This window comes from Semicossyphus pulcher, unplaced genomic scaffold, assembly GCF_022749685.1.
Source record: "Semicossyphus pulcher isolate SPU_LCO1_2020_fin unplaced genomic scaffold, fSemPul1.0.p SCAF_9, whole genome shotgun sequence".
Lineage (NCBI taxonomy): Eukaryota > Metazoa > Chordata > Actinopteri > Labriformes > Labridae > Semicossyphus > Semicossyphus pulcher.
The window spans coordinates 25294992-25319836 of record NW_027211770.1 but is presented as its reverse complement, the minus strand read 5'-3'; the positions used below and the strand labels follow the sequence as shown (position 1 = coordinate 25319836).

Sequence of the window (24845 nt, the reverse complement as noted above, 5' to 3'; positions counted from 1 at the left end):
TTGATTTTTAATTTTCTTCTTCCGTAATAACCTTGGACAGGCAATTAATGGACTCATTCTGAACATCCCAGATGGCTAAATAGTTTATCAAGTTTAAATTATGAATACGTTTATAAATAATACATCCTGATTTACTAGAATAACTGTTGATTTATTCCGCTTTACTCCATTTTAAAAAGTCGTAGGCTCAAATTTCTAATAAGTTAAACAAACCCTCCATCGCATTTTCTGACCTCGGCTGACGTCACACTGTCAGGCATGAGTGCGTTCGTGCATCAGCTAAATTCATTATTGCAGACGTTAGTTCTGTCTGTCGGTTTTTCTGTCCGTCTCTCTGGCCCTTGCTCCCTCCTCTTCACTCATCCATTTACTCTCTTTTTACACCTCAGGCAAAAAAGCGAGGTTGCTATCCTCATTAACCTCCCTGCCTCTCTCCAGCTCACCTCAGGCCAGCCCCACCTTAAGCTGCACTCATTACTGCTGAATCAAGCTGTGGAGACGGAAATTGGGGCTGGGAAGCTGAGAAAGTAAGAAGGGGAAAGAGAAATGGTCGTCAGGAGAGGGTAGGCTGTCATAATGGGTGTCAGGGAGGGAAATAAAACGAGGAGAGAGACAACAACTGGAAACAAAAAAAGAAAAATCAAAGGAGTGATTCGCTTCAGTGTGGTTAAATGAAAAACGGACAAAAGAGACAAACGACGGGGGCAGGGAATCCATTAGGGAGCTCGGGAGTGGCCAAGATGATGTGTGAGCCAGTCATAAGCAGACAAGCTCAAAGCTTCAAACTTTGGCACTTAGTTGGCATGGTTATCAATGACAGATATCTACCTTCAGATTCCACTTATTCATCAATGCCACATTGCCGTTGGCTGCCAGACTACCAATTCAGCTTCACAGGGAAGTGCTGCATGGCCTCCTCTTTTATTCCTAAGGCTTCTGACCGTTACAAGAAACGGACGTAGCCGACGTGACATCATCGGAGGTTTGAGTTTGAGTAGCCATATTTGGTCAAATGGGAGGATCTGCATTGCTACGTCTCCATCCTTAGATGACAGGCTGCCTGGTGCACATTTGTCAATTACAGGTAGCCATGCCCTAAATCATACCCTGCTTTATTTTCTATCTTACTCTAAATACAAAAACAACTATATAATAAAAGTAGACGTAGTCACAGTGACCTCACCTATTGGTTTGTTAACCCATTTTTTGAAGCCATGAGGTTTGCGTTTTGGCTGTAGTCATCTTGGAACCAGACTTTTTTTGGACAACAGGGTGGATACACTTTGTCTCCTTCCTGGCTGACAAGCAATGACTGTACATATAGATGGACGACGCGTTTCCATCTGCGCTCCTTGTACGAAATTGTAGCCAAAATAGCCCCCATGGTGGGTGCTACCATCTTGCGATTGTGACATCATTTGGAGCCATTGCGGCGCAGTAGAGATCAGCAGGTGGAGCCGCCGTAGCCTATTCTGCTAACCTAAACCCACACTTCAATTACCGGGGGAAAAAACTGGCAAAGATCCCGCACACTAGCGTGTTTAACAGCAGAACAGTTCTTCTTGTGTCGGTCTGAAGCAGACGTTCACAGATATGGAAACTTCAATGACTGTAGTGATTGTTTTAGTTAGGTTTCCTCTCGCCGTTCCTCCTCTACTCTGCTAATCTGGAACAGATCAGCTGCAGGAGCCTTATTCGTCAACAGAGCTGTCAATCATCCTTTTGACAGCATCAAATAACTAATTTAACATAAACTCAAAAATGAACACTTGGACGTAAATCAGCATGCTAAAAAATAACTATGATGACAGTAAACATGTTTGAGAAACATGTATTTGGAGTGTATTTTGATTTTATAGTTTGACTCATGTCCCATCTGTTAACATGGAGGAGGCAGGCTTTATGACCTATAATGCAGCCAGTCAGCAGGGGGCGATAGAGAGGTTTTGGCTTCACTCTTAGGGAGCTGTCATGTCGTCCATCTTTTTATTCAGTCTATGCTGACAAGCTGCCAATGTAGAAACTTGTCAATCACAGACAGCCTCGCCTTTAAGCAAGCTTTGCTTTATTGTTGATCTGTACTCTAAATAGGACCAAAATGTGTAGAAGACTTAAAACTACCGATCGAAACCTTAAACTCATGAGGAAAATGTTTACTGAGGTAATAAATCAATTGACTTTTTCCATCTGGTTTCATCCAATCTGACTTCTTCAACCAGTGTCTCCCTCCTGCTTGCCATTCGGAAGAATAAACGTTTAAGGCACTTCTGTATTGGCTTCACATTTGTAACCAGAGGAGAGGTCCACTTCTTTTACACAGTCAAAGCTTCTGACTGGACTTTTTTCAACCACACTGCTTTTGTGGACCCTTCTGCCGCTGCCTGAGTCAGAGTTCAATAATCCCTACAACTGTATCGCTGATTAATGAGCTTCTGCTTGAAATGCAACAGTTATGGATACAAATGGATGCAAAAGTCCTCTTGATGATAATGAAGCACACATCCCCCCCCTCCAACTACTGGAAGTTCCTTTTTTTCCCGCTGCTCTTTTGTTTCAAAATCTATGGGATATGTGGATGATTAATGGAAGAAGGAATTCTCTGGAAGTACTATCATTAAGATTTGTTTAATTAGTTGGGGATGGTTTGCCGAGTGAGACGCAGCACAGAGAAAAGGACAGAGCTCAGCAGCAAAGGCCTCCTCTTGGCCCTAAAGGCAACCAGCTAACGCTAACTAAGGCGCTGATGTGACATGAAACACGACAGGCCGGTCCGGCATCAGTCTGCGCTAATAAAGTAATTATACTGATGCTTTGTTTGTGTGTGTGTGTGTGTGTGTGTCAGTGACTTGCATCTAGAAAGTCAGAGAGTTGCAGTGATGGAAAAAGTTGATGGAGTGGTGAATTAAAATGAAGGGAAAATGGCAGTTGGAAAGCTGTAAAACAGAGACACAGAGAGAGAGAGACAAAGAGGGAGGGAGAGAGAGAGACAGAGAGAGAGAGACACATAAAGAGAGAGAGAGGGAGCGTGTTAGGCAGCAGACATGATTAAATTCCATCATCTATTACAGCTCGGCTCGTGGCTTTGATCTGGCTTCAAGGCCACACTCTGTGAAGCGCTCAGGCTCCATTCGCTTCTTAAAAGGTGACTCTCCCTGCTCTGTGTTTCATCATTCATTTACGATCCATCAGTCACCGCCTATGGGGAAACACGGTCATGTACATATGCCTGCATACGCCCACATACACTTACCCTCACTCATCCTTTGGTTAAAGCAATTAGCAGCCTTGACCAAGATGGAGTACAACATTTACATTTGACCCTCAAAAGGGAGAAACATTCAGTTTTTTCCTCCTTCTCTGACTTCTCGCCCTCTCCTCCATCTCTTGGCAGCCTCCCTTTGTCGCCCCCTTCTTCAGATTCAGATGCAGTGCCTCAATTTCAAGGTACTTTACAAGCGTGGCGTGTTGCAGCAGCAGCAATCAGCGGTGAAAACAATTGTGTGCTTAAAGTGGATGTAACAACATCAACTTGTGAGGCGCTAGCTGCAAGAGTTGTATCAGCAGCGGAAATGAACCAAATTAATAGGTTATGGTTAATAAATCAATTTCCCTGAATTACAAATGTCAGGCCTCTTCCTTCCTCACTTTTCTTGCCGTTTGGGAAGTTAACAGAGATTGAAAACCAATTATGTTCCAACAGGTGGAGCTGAAATGTCAATAGACCTCTGTCATTTTCTGACCCGCCCCTCCCTTCTTTTTCCTTCTCATCTTCTTCATGTCGATCAAACATCCTAAGCCCCCTCCCCCTACCCTTTTTTCCCACCGATCCAACTATCAATCTTGATCCATAATCCCCAACATGAATCTCCCATCCAATCTCCCTTCCTTCTCTCTGTAGTCCTCCCTTCATCCCAGAGCAGAGGAGGCTCACATCACAATTTCCTCTCCAGCTTCTCCCATTTTTTTTTCTCTCCTTGTCTTATATCTTCCTGTCTTTCTTTCCCCTCCCTGTCTTTCTGCTCTCCTCGTCCCTCTTGGGATAACATAACTCAGAGGAAAAGGCTCTCGCTCGCTCTCCCTCCGTCCCTCTCCCCTTCAATCCCCTCTCAGTGGGGTTCTCCGAGGGACAGTGATTACAACCAAGTGACTGCCGCCTCTGCCATGCCAATTAATGTGTGGGCTTAAAGACGGAGCAAGGGGAAAGAGGGGAAAAGTGCCCGTGCCCGCATCTCCATACATTACCATACTAAACAGGCTGGTGGGGCGTCTCAGCCCGACTGTTGCTCTACAGCAGACACTTCAGGGACAGGTTCCCGCAGCCAGACGTACTCCGAGTCAGACATGTTTGCATTAACCGCCCCGCTCTTCAAACAAGCTCGCCGAGGTGTCCTTCTGTGTTTGTCCTTACAGTCAAGGTGCCAACATCTGACATTATCGTATGCTTCTGCTTTATACTCTATTAATTGGGTGTGAAATGACTGTCGTTTCAGCCCAGCCACTCAAGGTGTCTCCGTGGCTCAAACACAGGGATGAAAGGCACAAAGGCCCAGACATACATTTAATCATTCGTCTAAACAGACAAGCATATGCACGCACATGCTACAATTCATCTTGCACAGTTTTCAATAGCTCACTACAAAGTGTGGTTAAGTTACAATCCATCAAACACACCTCTCTGCTCCTCCCCCCGATGAGGAATGATGCACTTTGTGGCATTGTGGCCAGTCACACTTTCCTACGCATCACGAGCCCATCATACATCAAACAATCAGTGACTCGGAGATTTCATTTCAAAGGAAGCCGAGGACAATTTAAAAAGTCATGTATTTTGCATCATGACAGCGCCGTTAAGCTAGTTAGCCCAGTACAAGATTGTCTACAAGAAAACGGTCACTCACCCAAGTCATGAGAAATGGAGATAATGAGAGTGTAACTTGCAGAAATGATATTGAGTATGACAAAAATCACTGTTTTTGTCAGTGGAGTCTGGTGGCGCCGAAGAGACAGATAACACAGCTGCAAGTGGTTTTCAAAAAAAAGCATCTTACTCATGAACTTATATGTAATTTAGATCTCAAATTAATTTGAATTAAACACAAGATACTTGTGCCCTAATGATACAGCGCAGTGAAGAAAACCCTCCTCTTGTGCCCTCATCCCAAAACGTATAATTAACCGACCACATGATCCTAAGCGGTCACCGCAACCCAAGCAGCTTTGCCAACTTCATCAGACCCATGATGTAAAAATAAGTTCTAAAAGCACCAAATTACCCAGTACAAGAAAAAAGTCACTCTCTACAGTCATGAGTTAATTAGAGTGCAACATTTTCTTTTTGCGAGTATGAAAAATCCCAGTTTTTTTTTCCCCCCAGTGGATTCTGGCAGCCCTGGAAAGATAGAGGACACAGCTGCCTGTGGTTTAAAAAAAAATGCATCTTACTCATTAAAGCTCCTGTGAGGAACTTTTGGTTTGTGTTGATTTTGGCGCCCCCTGTGGACAAAGCCGTACCTCGCATCTCTTTGCTCATTTTGTCCTGTACAGGCTTCAGTGGTGTTTTTAAACAAAAGATCATCCTGCTTTCTTTAACAGTCACATGTATCACTCACATACATTTTTTTCCCTGGAAAATGTAAACAAAGGCAGCGTGCGGTTAATCACTTCGTCTGACACCTACCCCCCCCCCCGGCAGCAGTTTCAGGCATTCAAAAATAACTATATAGAAATAATCAATCGTGTTGCTGATGGTCTGGTTTGCTTTTGTAGCTCATATAGAGTAATCAGAATTAATTTCAGTCCGTTTCATAACCAGTGATAAATTCCTCACGGCAGCTTTAACTTAAATGTAGTTTAGACCTCAAATTATGTAAAAATAAGTTTAAAAAACAGCAGATTACCCAGCACAAGACTGGCAACAAGAAATAAGTCACTCTCCACAGTCTTGAAAAACAGAGTTAATTAGAGTGCAACATTTTCTTGCAAAAATGCTGTTTTTGTCAATGGAGTCTGGCGGCCCTGTAAAGAGAGATGACACAGCTGCGTGTCGTAAAAAAAAAAGCATCTTAGTCATTAACTTAAATGTAGTTTAGACCTCAAATTATGTACAAATAGGTTTTAAAAACACCAGATTACCCAGTACAAGATGAGCTACAAGAAAAAAGTCACTCACGACAACCATAAAAAACAGTTAATTAGAGTGCAGCATTTTCCTGCAAAAATGCTGTTTTTGTCAATTGAGTCTGGCGGCCCTGTAAAGACAGATGACACAGCTGCCTGTGATTTCAAAAAGAGCGTCTTACTCATTAACTTAAATGTAGTTTAGATCTCAAATTATGAACAAATAAGTCTTAGAAACACCAGTAAAAGACAGGCTCCAAAAAAAAAGTTTCTCACTGCAGTCATGAAAAACGGAGTTAATTAAAGTGCAACATTCTTTTGCAAAAATGATTAGGATTATGACTTAAATCACTGTTTTTGTCAATGGAGGCTGGTGGACCTGAAAAGATAGACACAGCTGCCTGTGGTTTTTAAGCATCTTACTCATTAATTTAAATGTAGTTTAGATCTCAAATGATGTAAAAATAGGTTTAAAAAACAGAACAAGACAGGCTACAAGAAAAAAGTCACTATCCACAGTGTGAAAAACTGACTTAATTATGATTATGACTAAAATCACTGCTTCTGTCAATGAAGTCTGGTGGCCCCCGAGAGAGAGATGCAACAGCCGCCTCTTGTTTTAAAAAAATGATTTTACTCCTCAACTGAACGGTCATTGAGACCCTAAAATATGTCAAACATGGGCCAGGTTTAAACGCATCACATTACCCTGTACAAGACAGGCTACAAGAAAACGGTCACTCATTTAAATCATGGAAAATAGAGATAAAACGAGCATTTTTAGCAGGACATATGGGCATTTTTGAGTAAAAACTGTGTTACAATAACTGGATGCTGCGGCTGTGGGAACCTTCACTTGAAGAGAAATTAAAGACCCAAGGTAAAATATGGAAAATCTACAAAAGGTCAGAGCTGTAAGATGACAACGCTAATTAGTGTTAGCTTCAAGAGGATGAGGTCTACCTCCTTAGGAAAAAGTCTCCTGCTTTTCTGTGAGTAAGAGGGCCTGGGAGAAGTTTTCTCTGGCTCTACTTACACTTTATTACTGTACCACATTTAAAAATTCACCCCTTTACACAAAGCCACTTCTCTTTTGCATTACCTTGCCTTCAGCCCACATTTGAAATTACTGAGCTAGCTCAAACACACTCATTCCTAACATTAAGCATTTCCTTTTTTACTATTGTCCCCTTTGAGTTATTGTTATGCCCATTCCACCAACAAGCCCCTTCCTCCCACACGTAGTCTGAAATGAGGGTCCACTTTCAGTCTCTCTCTATCTCATCTTAGCGAGTCTCTGCGGGCTCTCCAAGTCTCTAGAAGCCCTCAAGTCCAGCTCGATGCTCACATTCATTCTGCACATTGATGCAGGAACAACATGATCGTTTATGTTCTTCTTGGCAGTGTTGCCTTCAGGGACAAAATCAGACACTAAGACGGTATTGCTTTTAAATAAAAAATAAATTAATGAATACAATAAATCGATGAGAATGTGGAAACATCGCACTTGACGTTACAGCCAAGACGACTCCAGAGTGAGCAGTTGGAATATGGCTAGAACTGGCTCTTGTCCAATCTTGTATATATGGCTTCACTTTTGTATAGTGGGAGGAAGTAGTGACCCATTGTCTTCGTATACATGTATACATGTTTTTCATACACCTATCAGCATTGTATAAGGTAGAATATAAGTTGAATAACAGACACGTGTCAGCATGCTGTGCACAGTAAACGTTGCGTGTGTAAATTGCTTTTTTGCTTTTACCTGCAGTGCAAAACGCAGGATTTCCTCACTCTGATGCATGTCATGTCTTACCAAAATGAAGAAATATTCCTCTGCCTCAGCCTTCCTCTGAGCCCACTTCCTCTGCGCTCAGGATGTCACGCAGGATGATGGGAGCTGACGACGTCTGGGGGTAATTGGCTTTGTAAAATCTGAGTCAAAATGCAAATTTATGTCAACATTTAAGCAGGTGTTTCTACTTTTATTGAATAACTTAGAACAACAAACAAATTGCAACTTGTGACAGGTCTATAAATAATTTCTGTGAGTACACGGTAACTCGGCTGAGTCACTGATTGAAATCATGAATACCATTAATGAAGCTTCAAAACCGCGTATACGGCATGTTTTGTTGTCATGTCATGCAGAGGAGATGTTTCTACGCTACTGTGGACGTGTAAAATAAGTCTCCTGCAGCATTTCAAAGCAAATACAGTATGTCTAAAGGAAGAGAAGGAGGAGGACATGCTGATTAGAGAACAGTGAACCATACCATGCTCGGTTTAATTGTTTTGTACAAACAACAGCATTAAGTTAGAGTCTTTAAACTATGTTGAATTTTGGTTTCCCTCAGGCTAAAGACTGAACCCACACTCTCTATTCATTTACTTGTATTATTTTTCTGTAGTGTACACTGTATACTGTGTTAGCAACAATTACACCCCTGAAAAACTGAGAGAAATAATCTCAGTGAGGGATGTTTCCTCAAGGACAACTGTAGTCTAATTTATTCAGACAGAATATACACAATTTTGTGTAAAGCATAGAGTAGCATGAACCCAGTTCATGCTAAAATATTAATATATGTAAATGAGAATTGTGGCAGTACTTGACATAGCTACGGGGTTTCCTCTGTGATTCAGCAGGGGCTCCACTCACACACGTTTTACTACTCTCTTAAACTTTACTTAAACTAACTCAAAATGTTAGCTCAACACTCTCTTGACACTCTTGACCTGTTAGCAAGATATTACAGCGAAGTTACTCTGTTTAAAAATGACAACATACCTTCAAAATGTTGAGTGATAGTCTGATGTTTCCTCTGCAGCAAAGTACCGCGATTTTCGTCAGTACGTGGGCGGAGACAGAAGCAATCGATCTCAGGTCTCATCAGATTAAGTCCACTTAGCAGATCAATGATCAACTCTATTACAGGTCGAATAAAACGATAAATTACGCAGTTAAAGGCGTAAGATGAATGATTTTCTGCTATTGTAACCATTCTATCTATCTTCAGCATCCATTCATCATAAATCATTTATTTTGCATCAGTTAAAAATCACAAACTAGCGTCCAAAATAACAGCCTAATGAGGCATTGGCCAACATCCTAAACATGGCTGGCTCCTGATTCCCTCCATTCTGTCAAATCTAATTAATAGTGAATAATTATTATTTATAAACAAATCCAACACTGCAAGTAACTAATGCCGGGCTTTGATTAGCTGACTCATTAATCAGTCCCGGGGTTCTCGCCTGTTCATCTTTCTCCATCTTTCATCTTCGGCAGAGTCAGTAAATCCCTCAACTGTATTTATTGCAATTCTATCTAAAAAAAAACATCCACCAGCAAGCAGTGCTTTATAACTTTTCCAATTCAATCACTGTGGAAGAAGCTGAACTACAACAAAGCTAAAGGAGAACTCTATTTGGATGACTAAAGCTACTTAGAAAAGGTAGTTCAAACTACTTTGTAAATACTTTCCAATTGAAATGTTCATGTGATACAAAATTATAGCGAAATATAATTCAAAAAGTCACATGCCAGCAAAAAAGGGTGCAACTTAATTGATGTCATTTGGTTTTTCAGTGACACATCCTCCCAGAGGTCATTTATAACTATAATCACTGCTAGTGATTTATGCTTTTCTTTGCATGCCTTCACAGGGCTGGACAGGAGAAAAAGGGGGCGGGGCTAGTCAAAGGGCATTCAGTTACAATATAAGACGCAATGGTTAAATAAAACAGTCCATCCTTTTCTTTTATTACCCAAAACTGTTTGTAATCTCAGTAGTAAACTGAACAGAAATATTAAAAAAAGGAACTGAACTACTTGAATCACTATGCATATATAAATAGTTGTAGCTAAATAACGTTTAAAGTTATAATCCTGTAGATCTCAGTTTCGTTCTCTTTGGCGGCACCTATGGCGATAAACGGTAATTGCAGGAGAACACTTCCCTGATATCCAGACAGTGTCGCATGTGTGACGTCCACGGTTGGCTCCGGTTGTAACTCTTGATTTTCCTCTCTGACGGTCGCTTTCCTTTTTAGACTTTTTGCCTTCATCTGAGCGTCGAGTTTGTTTCCTTTTCTTCGGATTTTCACTTATTGTTGAAGTTGTATCTGTAGTCATCAATCTTTTCTGTGTTTGTTAAGCCATAGTAGATTACTGTTTACCCACAACACTTGCAGAGACCGGAAAAGCAGCCGCGTAGTTCCGCCTACCCTCTCTGGCAGACCAACCACTGCTGGGTGATGGAAAACGTGTCACTAACTGGACGCCACTTGTGATTTTTTTCTGTGAAGTCGCATAGCCAGTGCATACCACTGCAAATGCAAAGGCTTTCATCAGTGGGCCATAGACTCAATCACCATTGTGTTACCTCATTCGGCGATAAATAGTGACTTGACAGACATTTATTTAAATGAAAATCTTGGAGATGATCACTTTAATAAAACAACACAGTAAATATTGCAAAAATAAGGATCCAGTGGGCGCTGCATGAGCCTCAGGTTATGTTGACCGAAGAGCTCTGTTGATCAGATACATCATGACTGTAATAATCTGGGAAGAGTGAATACATCTGTTAATCAAGTTTTCTGGTTGTTTCAAAGCTTCCTGTGTAGCTGTTTGTCTGCATGTCTCGAGCTGGATGATTAGCTCCCCATGTGAACGACATTTTACAGAAAATTAGATCTTCACTTTATGCAACCGTTTCTCACTCTGTTAGCAGCAGACTGAGAGCTGAGACATGTTTATAAATGGCTCATTAGTACCTCTGCACAAATATAAAGTGTCTTCCTACATGGCTTTATGTCGCCTGCCATTAAGTCAGCAGAGTGACTGAGTCAGATGGTGTTTTCTGCAGTGCTGTTACAATCTGCTCACACTCCCAGCGCACACAGAACTTGTATGTACGTGGGAAATCTCCACTCTGTCCTTACAGGCTACTCCTCCTCTGGTCTGACAATTTCCATTTTCAGCAATTGAGAAACATCTGCTCATCAGCAGCGCAACCTGTCCCTCTACCTCGTTCTGTTTTCATTCATCGTCTCCCAAAACCCCGGGTGCGCCGGAGCCCATATGGCTCCACCTGCCCCTCACTCACCCTCCCCACCTCTGTCCCTGTAGTTATTATGCCCGCCTGTCCCCTTGTGGACTGTTTTCTCTGAGTACTGCAGCAACACCGAACTGGCTATAAATCACATTGCATTATCACCGCGCCGTGCTTCGCCTCGCGCTCTGCCCGCCCAGCGTGCGTCTGCGATTGGCCGGCGAGGCTCCTTGGCCGGCCTCTCCGAGCGGGACATCGGTGCAATCGTAAATCCCGCCTCCTTCCTTGGGGCCGGTGATTGGGAAAGGGGCTCTCCTTGAACTGTCAATCATGCTCTTTTTTTTTCTTGTGCGCCTCGCATTCAGTGCTGCTCCCTGCGACGCGCGGAGTGCGGAGCGACGAGACGCGCTGCATACCAACAGAGACGTGTAGGGAGCAGGCTAATTAAGGCTCAAGTGGCGACTCGCGACTGCTCCGGACGCACAGATCCCCTCCTGTTCTCTGACTAAAAACATATTGATGTCAAGTCAGTGGACAGTTTGAATTTTACCTTTTTCTCTCATGCATTTTCTAAAAGATTGTCTCTATCCTGCAAGGCATTCTGAGACAAACTAAGTGTCTGGGATATTTGTTTTTTCTGCGTTGATATTTTACTGGTTGAGAGATTCTGCACAGGAGAAGCCCAACATCTCTCTCCGTCTATTTCTCTCCGTCTAAAGGAAAAGTCAAGTGGACAAGACTGATGTTTTCGTCCAGTCACATGTAGAAGAAGCGTTGGACTATTGCTGTTGACATTCATTCACTGGGTCGTTTTTTTTAATATACTGATTCCCCGCAACGGCAGCATACGGGAGGAATACCAAGGCACATTTGGCTGCAAAAACAAGCAGAAAATCAATCAGAACTCCATCATGGGCTGCCCCCTCTTGCGGAACGCGTTTGCTGGTTTGATCCTGGTTTTGCTGTCGAAAGGTAAGTTCTTACGAGCTACTTTAGCGATGTGTTCACGGTTCTGAGCTGCTGCGCATGTATCGCCTTTCATTTTCTGAAAACGGTTGTGGAGGTGAATACTAATGATGAAGAGAAGGAGGAGGGGGGGGTGGGGGTCTACCTGCCTGTGAATCACGCGTGTCTGCTGTGCCACTGCGCTCTAGTTTTCCATTTGCTCAAACACTGATTTTACAAATGCAGAAAGATGCTATGCGTGTGTGTGTATGTGAGGGCGCGTGTGCTGGAGCGCGTGCGTGCGAGCGCAGCGCCAGGTTCATCTCCAAGCCAACCTCGTGGTTCAGTGCGAGCAACGAGTGGTGCATGTTAAGATGTTTACTATGAAAAAAACAGACAAAAAACAGACTCCCATTCCCAGTCGACTGTGAACATTCCTTTACGTGACATGAATGGCCTGGGATCCCACGCGCACGACGCACCACCAGTGCAAGGAGAGGAGAGGAGAGGGGAGGGGAGGAGGGGGGGGATTGTGGGTGATACTGGTGGTGGTGGTGGTGGGGTTAACGTGAGTGCGTGTGGAAGCAATGCAGGGAGACTCAGGAGAGACAGATAGTGTTTTGTTCTCTCACTTCAAACCCAAGGTCGAGAGAGACAGATGGAGATAAATGGTGAAGGATGGACAGTTGGGGGGCTAAGAGGCGGGGTTTAGGGGGGTCAAACAAGCACTGGGTAGTAAAGCCTAATTTCCCTCTTTTATCACCAACATAAAACATCTCCCCCTCCGCTCTAAGAGGCTAACACACTTCATTCATCAGCCCTGAAATTCCTGCAGTTAAAGCAGAGTGGGTTTTAAGTTGCACCGGCTGAAAATTCAGATGGCGTTTTTTAAACTGCTTCATTAAGAAAAACACAAACAGACAGTGTTGTTTTGTTGTTGTTTTTGCCCTCGGGGGGGAAACTGACCAGGGAATAATTAAAACCCTTCCTGCATTTTTCATCAATTCATCCTCTAATATTCTCACCATGCCATGGGATGTCCCACCATATATTAGCTGTGCACAGCACTCGCGCCATAATTCCCCTCTGCCAATGTATCATGAACACACACACGCACAAACACACACGCAGGAACACACACACCTGGCTCAATTAGTGGCAAGCTTGGTCCTATGGGAAATCAGTATATAAATAAATTACTCCGGCCCTTAATAACAATAATTGATGTGTCAGTGCAATAAGATGTGAGGTTAACAGCCTGCAGATGCAGACGGGCTACAGCCTCCCGCTCCGGAGCTCCTTGTGGGCAGGAGAAGCCCAGCTGGTCATGGTTGGCTTACCACAGCAAGCCCCCTTCTCCACAGCAGGCAGAGAGCAGACGGACAGCCCTGCAGGACGCACACACACACACCACACCACAGAGGGCCTCAGCACCACACGAGCCCACCGTAGACACACACTGAGGCTCGTTTCAGCGCTCAGCCCTCTGAATTCGTAACCTGTGGGGTCTTTTGGGGGCGACGTGACGGCGCAACCAATCATGTCAGCCACAGTGACGAGGAGTGATTGGATATTGATGTGCACATTGCAGCACATGTGGAATCGGACTGATCTGGTAGAGGGATCCCCCGCCTAGCTTCTCTGAGATGCTGTAGGTCGACAACACGTCCATCTCTTCAGGTGGAAAGCATGCATTATGAAGGAAGAACATGACTGTTAAAAGGGCACTGTCCGTTTCCTGATGAATCATGCAGCAGTGTGAATAATCCTTCTTATCCGCGGCCCGAAGAGTCAGCCAGGAAGTTAGGTCTCTTAAATGCTTCACCGATACTGCTTAGCATCTTATTTGTGAGTTATTATTTTAATGATGTAAAAAACAAATTCACTGAATGCTTGTACAGGGTTTTATTCATCTAAAGACTCTTCTTGCTCTCGACACTCATTGAGCCACTTCACATTATGCACGACAAATATTTATGAAGTCAGAGTGGCATTTTATCTTTTACGCCCTCAGAAACAGACAGCAAAATGAATTTTCAGAACTGTACATTGGCATGCCAACCAGGTGGAAAAGCACCTTCTCTGTGCTGCAGAACACAATTAGGGCCAGTCAAAGGTTTCCCACTTGCTTGGCGTGTGAAAGCACGAACCACTCCATTGGTGTGACGTCCAACTCGTAGCACGCCATCATGCCTTTCCTCTCCTCAGTCATTCTCGCTTTTCTTCAACTTAAAGTATCCGAGAACCACACATCAGAAGGATGGATGGCCGAGCGCCCACTCATATAGGCTACAGTAAAATATATGCTTATTTCTGGCACATAGGCTGTCTCCAATTAATCAAAACCTGATTAATCTGGGAACAGATACTGAGGCTTTGCTGCGTCCTCGCTGATAAAAACATACATCCAAACACACACCTCCACACCGAATTAAACAATTTAGTCTCCGCTCAAGGGATTTCTGTTATGACAGAAACCTGAAAGATCTGATAAAGGGAATAATGCCGTCACTGATTCACTGAAAAGTGAAGATGACAAGAGAAATTGCTTCTGCTTACGGAGCTGCAGAGGTCACAGCAGAGAGTGTGTACGTTTATATTTCAAAGGATATTATTTAAAGGTTATATTTAGACATATGAGGAACACATTTATGCCGTACAGACACCCGTTAACACGCTTATTGTGAGAACTCTGACTGTACACTGCACATGCAGGATGCTCATGTTCCAACAGTCCAACAGATGGGTCTTCCCTGCAACATGCACTGCTGTGATGGAGGTTCTGGTAACAGGAAGTGTTCAGGGCGGGAACACAGGTGAACGCAGGCGGGGTCGCGTTGTAGCCCGCCATCCCTCTTGTTTCAGCAACATATGGGGGCCAAGTGGGGTCAATGCTCATTGCACATGTTAGCACGTAGCCACACTTCTTCCCTGCTCCCTCACACACACACACACACACACACACACGCACGCACACTCGACTGGATCACCAGCCTTGGCTTGCAGATGAAGAGGAAGGAGATGCCAGCATCAACAGATGCCTTGCGCTCCTATTCTGGAGAGGCCTCTGCTTTTTCTCCCTCCCTTTGAAATCCACGGTCTCTGTGAGCTGTTGTTCTCCATGTTTGGCTTAGAAATGCTTCGCCATTCTGGCAGGTCTTATTTTTCTGCAAGTGTTGGAGTGAGAAGGGCCAGGAATTGGTGTCGAGAGCCTGCAGGGACAAGGGTTGGAGGTACAACCAGCCTGGAGTGGGCCTGCGGTCTGAAAGTTTCCCCCTTGGGTTTAACTTTTTTCTCTTGCTGCTCTGTGGTGGCCTGTGATTCTGAGCCTCCAACATCTTGCACTGAATCTATTCCTCACACATAGTAGAGCTGAGATAGCACCTGGAGATATCCAGCTGTGTCTTGACCTCAGACTGGGAGAGATGTGGTCTGTGATCTGTGTGTTATTCAGGGCCTCATGTGCATATTAAAAAGCATCTAGCATCTAGCATCAAGTATCAGAAAAAAGTTTCAATCCCAATTTGTAAAGTTTCTCTCAACTTTCCTGATATTGGGTTTACATTGTGTGTGCTTAAGCTAGGGAGTTTATTATTAAACGTACACAATTAGCAAATCAATCATAAGGAAGATCGAACAGCAGCTAGTCGGCTAGTTATACCCGCGTTAGCATTTTTAGAGAGTCCTTATTGACACCCAGGAGTGTTGAGTGTCGACTGCGGTTTTCTATTTTAGTCTGCAAGACTTTAGTGTGGGCGTCAACAGAGGCAGATTAGTTCCGATTAATGCTAGCTAACGTTACAGAGCTATCATTTAGCATTGCATTTAAAGCTTTAAGAACAAATAGGTGCATCTCAGCTAACGTTGCCGGTGCATGCTAACTGCTAACGTAGCGTTTTGTAGCTTAGAATTCAGCAACTAACTGAAAACAGTAGTTTTCTTCTGCTGCTTCCTCCTCTGTTTTTACTCAGTAATAATCTGGAAGATTTGCATGTAAATAAATGTCTGTTAAATCACTATCTATCACCGAATGAGGTAACACAATGGTGAGTGCCTTTGCTCAGATGAAGGCAAACAGTCTAACAAGGAAAGCGACCGTCAGCGAGGAAAATCAAGAGTTACAACCGGAGCCAACCGTGGACGTCACACATGCAACACTGTCTGGATATCTGGGAAGTGTGCTCCTGCAGTAACCGTTTATCACCATGGGTGCCGCCAAAGATCTTTGAGATTACCACTTAAACATGCTGTTAAGGGCTGCACTGCGCTGGTTCTCACTTGCACCATTGTTGCGTGAGGAGCAAGGGGGATGTCAGTCAAATCAGGATCTGTCGGGCCCACACAGCCTTTAGAAACGCTCTAAACACAAACGAAGCTGTTTTTTTAACTCGGTTTTCTGAAAGAACTACTTTCACTCAGAATTTGGTGGACGCTTAATGAGACTCTCCTTTGACATTTTTGCTTATTCAAGGCAAATTTCCTTTGGCTTTAAATGTGTCTGAAAGAGGCAAAATGTTGAATAAAGCTCAGTAATGGAGACGAATTGTGATGAGTGTTTTAATGATTCATTTTGACTCATTCCAGTGTTGTTTGGACTGACACCAGAGAGGGAGAACAACCGTGAGATTTCTGATCTTAAACGCCCTGTGAGGGGTTTTTAACTTACGTCTATATATGTATAATTACATGTCCTACAAAAGTTGGACAATATCAATATAGCTATTTTTAATGGCTGTCACAACTATAACAGCATGATATACAGCATGCAGATCTAAGGTTTCCATTTGAATCATCACAGTTTCACAGTGGCCAGTTAAAAGGAAGCAGGGTGAGATCTGTGTTAGAGAATGCTAAACACGCATGTGCAGGACAGGATCAGCAAAGAGATTAGATGTACTGCTTAGCCGTCAGTGGCTGTCAAAATCGACGGAAGAAAAATTCCTCTTAGTTGCTTTGAAGCAGCAGAAACATTTTGAAAATGTGCCAGAAGTTGTTGAAAAGAGTCAAACAACTCCCACTGATTCTTCAAATCACTTGAGAAGGGAAACAGCTTTTGTAGCTTGACTTTGACCTTCTGAACACAGTAAAAAAAATTCATGTCCTACCTAGGATCTACTGGCAGTGTTTTCATAGGATTGTTAAGAATCCACATCAAGGACACGAAGATATAACCAGTTAACTTCAGCTCCGTCTTTATTGTCCCGCATGGGAAATTTGGCTTGACAAGAGACAACAAAGCAGACTCGTCCTTCAGAAAAACGGATGAGAAAAAGAATTAAAAGGAGGCAAACAAAACAACGGTAAAAAGAATAAGAAGTACAAATTAATTTGTGAAAAATAAATTAAAACAGACACGAGCAGTAAATAAAATCAGGTAAAAAGAGAGACAACAGCACAGGGAGTTTTATGTAACGACACAGGCTGTAAATTAAGGTGCACCTGTCTCTGCAGAGACTATAGAACGCAGATAAAACCTTTATTAAAGGAGGCGTCAGATATCAGTGCAAACACCAAACAACCAGAACACAGAGAAGTGTTAGTTGTGTTCATTATCTCGGCCTCACTACGTCGGTTTTGCAGCATTTCCAATTACAGGCCGGACAGAGATGAATAACCCCGCGCTGTTGACCTCCTGACCTGCCAGGTTGCAGCTGAACACCTCGTAGCGTTAGCCGCTATCCGGCCGGAGCGGTGACTGAGAGGTCACGGGTTCAAATCCTTTGGGGATGCGTAACCCCAACGATGGGCGTGTGCAGCACCACCTCGCTGCCCTTGAGATTTCTGCTGTCGCTTTTGATAAACACTTCAGCGGGCCTCACATATTGGTTCGGGGTTTGGCAATTACACATAGTGTCAGTGTCATAAATAATGATTACAGCGAGGCTTGTTTGCAATTATAATTACAGTTATAATATATGGAGTTCAGCCTGATGGAAAGAAACCAGGACCGCTTCAGCCCAGGACAGGTAGTTATACTGTGTTTAATTACTGCTGTAATTTGCTTCCTTACAACCCCCCCTCGTCCTCCCCGAGTCCCAGTCCCAGCTTAAAGACCTGCGTCGGTCCGCCTCTGAATATTAACAGTAAAGCTGCGGCTTCTCTCTGTAACAAATGTAAAAGGTCTATGTTTTATTTAGTGCAGGGGAAGGATCATTGAAGAGGGAGCAGAGTGGCTGTAGAAGCAGGTAGAAGTGGTGGTTGGTGTACTCACACCAACCACTGCCCACGCAGGCACACACACAGGAATAGACATATGCATGCATACACTGCGGAATAGCCTCTTTACCTGGGCCTTCTGGGAAGATGGATTTCAACAATTCCCCCGCTAAAAGTGTGAGCAGTAAATCAATGGAAAGCCACTGGAGCTCAGCCATGAGAGAGATACAGCGACATCTCCGTATATATACGTATGTGTATATAACATCAAAGCGGATATTAAATAACTCTCACTGATCTCTGTTCGATGGCGTTCGTATAGAGAAAATCGAGTCTCAGCTCAGTGCAAATTTCTTCCCTTTGGTTTGGAGGCTTCAGTCCAGGCTGCAGATTGAGCTGTCTGCCGGGAGAAAGAGAGACGGAGAGAAAGAGATGTTTTCTTGTTTGGTGATGTGCAGATGTTACACATTTAAGAGGAGTGAATACTGTTAGAGGGGGTGAGAGAGAGAGAGAGAGCGCTGTGTGATTTTCTTCCCTCTATTCCTCCTCCTTCTAGTCTTTTTTGTGCCAGGGAGTTAGCATCATTGGAAACACAATTCAGATTAGTGCGGGCGGCTCGTCCTAGGGGAGCCGGGAGGGACGAGGGTCCCGCTTCTCTCCCTGTCCTCATTACCAAAAGACAAGGAGCTCGCCGGCAAATCAATGGGAAAGGCTTAGGCACTAATGCAGGCCATGCCTGGTGATGGGACTTAGCTTTGTGTGTGTGTTTCAGTGTGTTCATGTGTGTGATCTTTCCCTTGTGCGTGTGTGTGTGTGTGTGTAAGTTTAATCATTTGTGCTACAACAGAAGGCTGGAGAAAAACATTAGTTTCAAACGACTGCTGAATTGCTCGCCAATGGAGTAACCTCAAAACTCCCGGTTAACTGCGCTGATATTTACCGCGGGGACACGCGATAGCACGGAAGCCCTTTAATTACGCAGAGATAACGTCAGATTCATCAGTGAATCCATTTAGTCCGGCGCTAACGCTGTTACCATTGTAATTCTAATTGCTCAGGGCATTGTTGCTATGACGACAACTACTTCAATAGCCTACAGTTGTGTACAACTTCCTTTATACTGACAAAAAAAAAAAAGAGCAGCACCTTTAGTGTTTCCTGTCAACAGCCCCCTGCGGCGGATCCCGGCATCAGAATACGCTGAACACTCCACCTGTCTCACGGCTCAATCTGCTCCGCATCTGCTCTCGCTCCGACTGATGCCGCCGCTGCTCACATTTGCCTTCATCCCACACTCGCACCTTTTGTTTTGTTTACACAGGTAAAACTACCGGGTGCAACAAATGCTAAATAATGGTTTCATGTTGTGGATTTTCAGCCCCCTCCGCCGCATCTGACATCTCGCGGCGCCGGAGGTGTTTCTGGGCCTGTGCAGAGGGGATGGCCGGGCATGAGGGAAGGGAGGGAAATAAATAAAACTGAGGAAAACAGATCAATAAATATTTCAGCAGCTGCTCCCTTCACAGACTCCTCCTGAAGCCATAAGAGAGAGAGAACGAGGGAGGCATGGATGAAGTGCAAGAGAGAGAGAGAGAGAGAGAACGGGGTAATTGTGTTCCAGACTCTCATTCACAGAGATGGAGGGAGAGAGAGAGAGACACAGAATGGGGATAATTGTGTCCCAGCCTTTAATAGACAGAGAAGAGAAGGCATGAGTGAGGGGTGGAGGAGCGACACAGGCGGTGCTAATGAGCCCCACATACCAACATTGTCTCCTATGGGAGCAAAAGGACTAGGAGAGGCTTGGTCCCTGGACTTTGGCACTACATAACACTGACTGTAAGAATGTCTCTCTTCCTGACTTTCTCATAATTCTAATTCCTGTCAGGAGTTAGCGGCAGAGCGTGTGGGTGTGTAGTTTGTGCTGCAAGCAGCTCGAACATTATAATGAGCCGGTCAGTATGAGGCGGCTAACGTGTTGCTGAGAATCTCAGCGCGGCCTCCGCCGATGCCACCATGTGCCAGTCATTAGCTGAGCGGGTTCTCGCGTTGCCGTGAAATTAGCATACACAGAGAGTCCGGGGCATTACATGTGCGGCCATGTAGTGTCATATGTATGTTTAATGTAGGGAGGGAGCTTATGAGGGTGGACAGGCTGGAGATGGAGGAGTTATGAAAAAATGATTGAAGGAGGGCTGCTGGGAGGAAGCGAGGGAGGAGAGACAGATGGTGCGAGGGGAGGAGGGGAGGAGGGATTCAAAGAGCCGCAACAGGCAGCGATCGAGATGGATTGATTCTGCAGGCAGATGATTAGGTGGCATAAAGAACATGGATACTGTGTTTGGGTGATATTGCTGCGAGTGGGAGTCGTCAGATTGTTTCGGGGTCACTTGTTGTGTGATATTGTGGCATTAAGGAGCCGCTGCTAATGTGATCTTCCACCGGTTAGCGAGGCAGCACACCTCTAATAAGACGCTCATGCAGCACGCCCACATCGTAATAAGAGGTTCGGAGCTCGTCAGGAACCCACAGGTTACATTACATATTATATTTAGACGCGCTTTAAAACTGTCAATCAAATTCTAACGTTACATGTTTCGGTTGCTTTCCAGAACGCTGCATAATTAGGACAACAAAGCATGCTGATACCCGGCGGTAGCTGGTGTTTGGCCGAGTTGTTGCCCTTTACTGCGTGCGTGTGTGACGCTGTGATTTAGAGATATGCCACCGCTCCTCTGTCACTGAAATCTGCCACGTGGCTGCGGCTCCAGCTGCGGAGGTCCTGGCGGGATTTCCTTGCAATAAAACGTCCATATTAGCGCGACATCCCGACAGTAAGGATAATTTAACTCAGGATAAGGCCGTGGCAGCTCACACGTGGACTTCCAGGATGTTTCACATTGTATTTACGGATTCTGATCCTCCGTGTCCTCAGAGTTTTAGTCATTAAAGATGTCTCCGCGCATTTTGAAGCGGAGGATCACAGGAGTGTCTTGAACAAAATTTCAAATGTGTGATATTGTGGTGCTGTTGTGGTAATTGGGATGTTAGGTGAGATTTCATCAAACATTTGTGCTGCAATACAGCATTAATTGGGTTTGGGAGAAGACGCTGCTGTGTTATTGTATTATGATATTTCACTAATTAGATGTGGGCTCGGATAGCGCTAAAAGCTGGCGCTGCTTTCCCCACTTTTGTAAGGCGGAGAGTGAAATTCCATTAGTGCCTGGGGGTGGTTGTGAGCACATTATTCCACTCAGACATTATTTAAGACATTTCTAGGATATGGTCTGCTTTTTAAATTGTGCTTCAATCACATTTTATTCATTGAGCGACGTGGGCGAATACTGCTGTCTAATTTGTTGTGTAATATCATTCCTGGGGTGCCAGTGTGACTTGCAAATTCCGATCAAAAATGGTTTCCTTTTGACATCTCGGGGCTGTGGTTCACTTTAAAAACACATGTCGGATACTTCCCTTCCTCTCTCTTGTGTTACAGCGGCGCTAAACATGAAGGAATTTGGCCAAATTGGACTCATTAAAATGCATATCATTCCAGAGATGCAAGTCAAATTTCCAATTAAAATTCTTCTTCACTCCGTCCTTGTGGAGCTCGCTTTTTAGTCCCCGGCGCGGCAGATGAGCAGAGCGCATGTAAATGTATCAATATAAATTATCGCCAGAAACCAATATTCCCCGCCATCCACTGGGTTAACGCTGTGTTTGATATACTGATCAAATATACAGCTGGAAGAGCCAAACAGGTTTAGCACATAAAAAACAAACATTTCAGCAGAATCCTCCCTGTAGAAATTAGCCTGTGAAATGATTTTGTCTCAGCAGCGAAACATCACACTCGCTCCACATCAAGGGGGAGCTGAGTGCATCGACGTGACCTTTATCTGGCCAGCAGACCTCCGATTCCATTAAGAAATAATGAAGGTGTCAGAAAAGGGCAATTAGCTGCTTAATGTTGGACAACAGTGCTCTAATACAACATACTTTTGCTGACAAGTCAATATCTGTACCTGACAACACGCTCTATACTTTCAGACACAACGGGAGTTATTGAAACGGTTGACATTACAGGCGTTCTGCGCGGGTGCTGCAGGGGTTAGCGCTGTCGCCTCGCAGCTGGCGGACGCAGGCGGCCTTTGTGTGTGGTGGTTTATATGTTCTGCCCTTGCATGCGTGGGTTACTCCGGCTTCCTCCTACAGTCCAAAGACATGCTCGTTAGGTTAATTGGTGAATGTGAGTGTGGAAGGTTGTCTGTCTCTATAGACACTTCCCACTGGTTAAAATACCCTCGCTAACCCCTGGCTTTTTTGCTTAATGGGAAAGGCTATAATTAACATTCAGACCCAGGTCACATGACTCTGCAGTAGACCCGGGTAATTATCACCTTGGCTCCGATCGGTATTGATGGCAACACCAAACTCATGTCGACACGCTAATCTCTGCCCCCTTTCGGGCGCGATGCTACGCTCCATCAGCTACTTCTGCGACTCCATGTCATCTCAGCTACAAATTGAACTTGTCTCCGTTCGAGCCGCGCTCGAACATCGTTCCAAATTTGTCCGCGCCATGTTTGATAAACAGACTAAATGAGTAAAAGATACAATAAAGACTTAACCACCGTAACAGCTTCACTGTCTCCGCTACGTTTCTGACGTCAGATGGTGACGCAGCAGAAAATAGACAGACAGGAGTATACTTCGCTGGCACTGGGAAAAGAGACAATCAGGATCTATAAGCTGGTCTTAAAAACCTGCGTCATCGTGCTGATTTCCAGAAAGGATTGTATGTGTCAGCCCTGTGATTGACTGGTGATCAGGCGAAGGTGTACCCCACCTCTAGAGTCCACTGAGCTTGTTTCTCCGCCTCTTTAAAACCAAACTGTGTGTGAAAATAAAAACAGTGATAGATTTACCTTTAAACAGCAAACCCTGACATAGACTGAGTGATGATGCGATTAGAATCCACCAATACGACGTAAAAAGTGAGAAGATTCAAGATGAAAATATTGGAGTTCAGCTAAACAAACAGAACAAAATCAGCATCAGGCCGACGTCAGAGCAAGAGCCAACGTATTGGAGATGTAAATCAGCTCACATCTGAAGCGTAGAAGATAAACAGCCCAGTTCAGCACTTGTTATTAAGCGTCATGTTGGCCGATTTATCATAAATACCTCCTTTATCAAAGCTGCAGTTACCTTTTGTTTGTGATGTGGGGTTTGACAGCTGTAATCAGAATTGATCTGTATACTGCAGGGAGGCAGCTAAATCAGACATGACAAATGTGGGGCAGACAGTGCAGGTGTTTTCTCAATCAGGCCGACGTGATTGATCCGCCCTTGAATCCATCATGATCAAGCTTTATTGACACTGGGCCTCTATTAAGATTTTTTTTGTCGGACAGGAGAGAAAAGAGAGACGGCCGCTCGACGTCTGCTCGCGAAAAAGTTTCAGCACATGATTGCATTTCAATTCAGCCTCAAAGAGCATTTATAAATCCAACAATGTTGGGAGGAATCGGGCTGCTGCGATTGATTTTTCTTTAATTAAAATTTTTAACCAGCCTGGATTTGTGTGGTGAATTAATGTGAGGAGTTATGATGGCAGGAGAAGCCTCGCCTTAAGGTTCAATTATTCCCGACACTTAAAGCAATGACATCATGTGTGAAATGGATTGCACTTGATTAAAACATGTTTTGTCTCTTCTCTTCTGGTTTGAAGAGTTGATTATGATGCACTAAAGCAAACATGTTTGATATCACGTACGGAATAAGGAGCCAAAGTCTGTCACTTTATGCCTCGTCTCTGCTCCCGTCGTCACAAAGGAAAGGTTTTTATTCTCCAGTATGTAGACGTCTGTTGTCAGCATTCTGACAGTGCAGTTTGATGTCGCGCAGTGATTCTCCTTCTTAAAGCGGGGACTTCTAAATGAGCTCAGATTCTCTTTATACAAGTGAGCTGCTCGGGCTGAAAGCAAAGATGGCACAACACAAGTTGTCAAGTCATATAGTCCGATTGGCTTTGAAATTCTTTGTCTTTGAAACTGCGGCATTTCAATTCAGAGGACAGCAATTACACAGCCGAACATGGAGGTGGATTGAAATGCATTTCCTGCTCAGCCCCGGGATCCCCTCCGCCCTCCGACTGCGCCCACTCACCCGTTGCACTCAGCTCCCTCTTGAAGACCTCCGGCCATCTGTTTGCCTTTTCTGGGGCAACTTGATGCCTAAAGGGAAATGGACATATGTGATAAAAGGTACCATCAGAGTTGTCAACCTCCTGCACCTGCCCTGATTACCTGGGGAACACCACTTCTTCACAACTCGTTAAAAAGGCTGTGCGTCCCCTGCTGTGGTGCCCGCTGTAACGTTCTCCCTTTGAGCCAAGTGTGGCGGGAATATGCCAATCATAAAGAGCTTGTTTCAAGTCTTTCACATAAAGGATGACCCCAGTCGAGGTTCAGACTTGTTGAATCCATGATGACAGGCTGACATCACTTTCTGGCTGTTGATAATGATGAACTACAATGACCGCTCCCTGGTTGTATACCT

At 44.3% G+C, this 24845-nt stretch overlaps 1 protein-coding gene across 1 annotated transcript in view; it reads left to right on the top strand.

Moving 5' to 3' along the window:
- Nucleotides 1–11642: 11642 nt before the first annotated feature.
- The window catches only part of iglon5 (IgLON family member 5), a 125519-nt gene continuing 112316 nt past the window's right edge, over nt 11643–24845 (top strand). Inside the window, exon 1 of the mRNA XM_069655679.1 lies at nt 11643–12149. Within this exon, the coding sequence (XP_069511780.1) occupies nt 12089–12149 (61 nt within the window). The 5' untranslated portion in view covers nt 11643–12088. The remainder of the gene's footprint in view (nt 12150–24845) is intronic.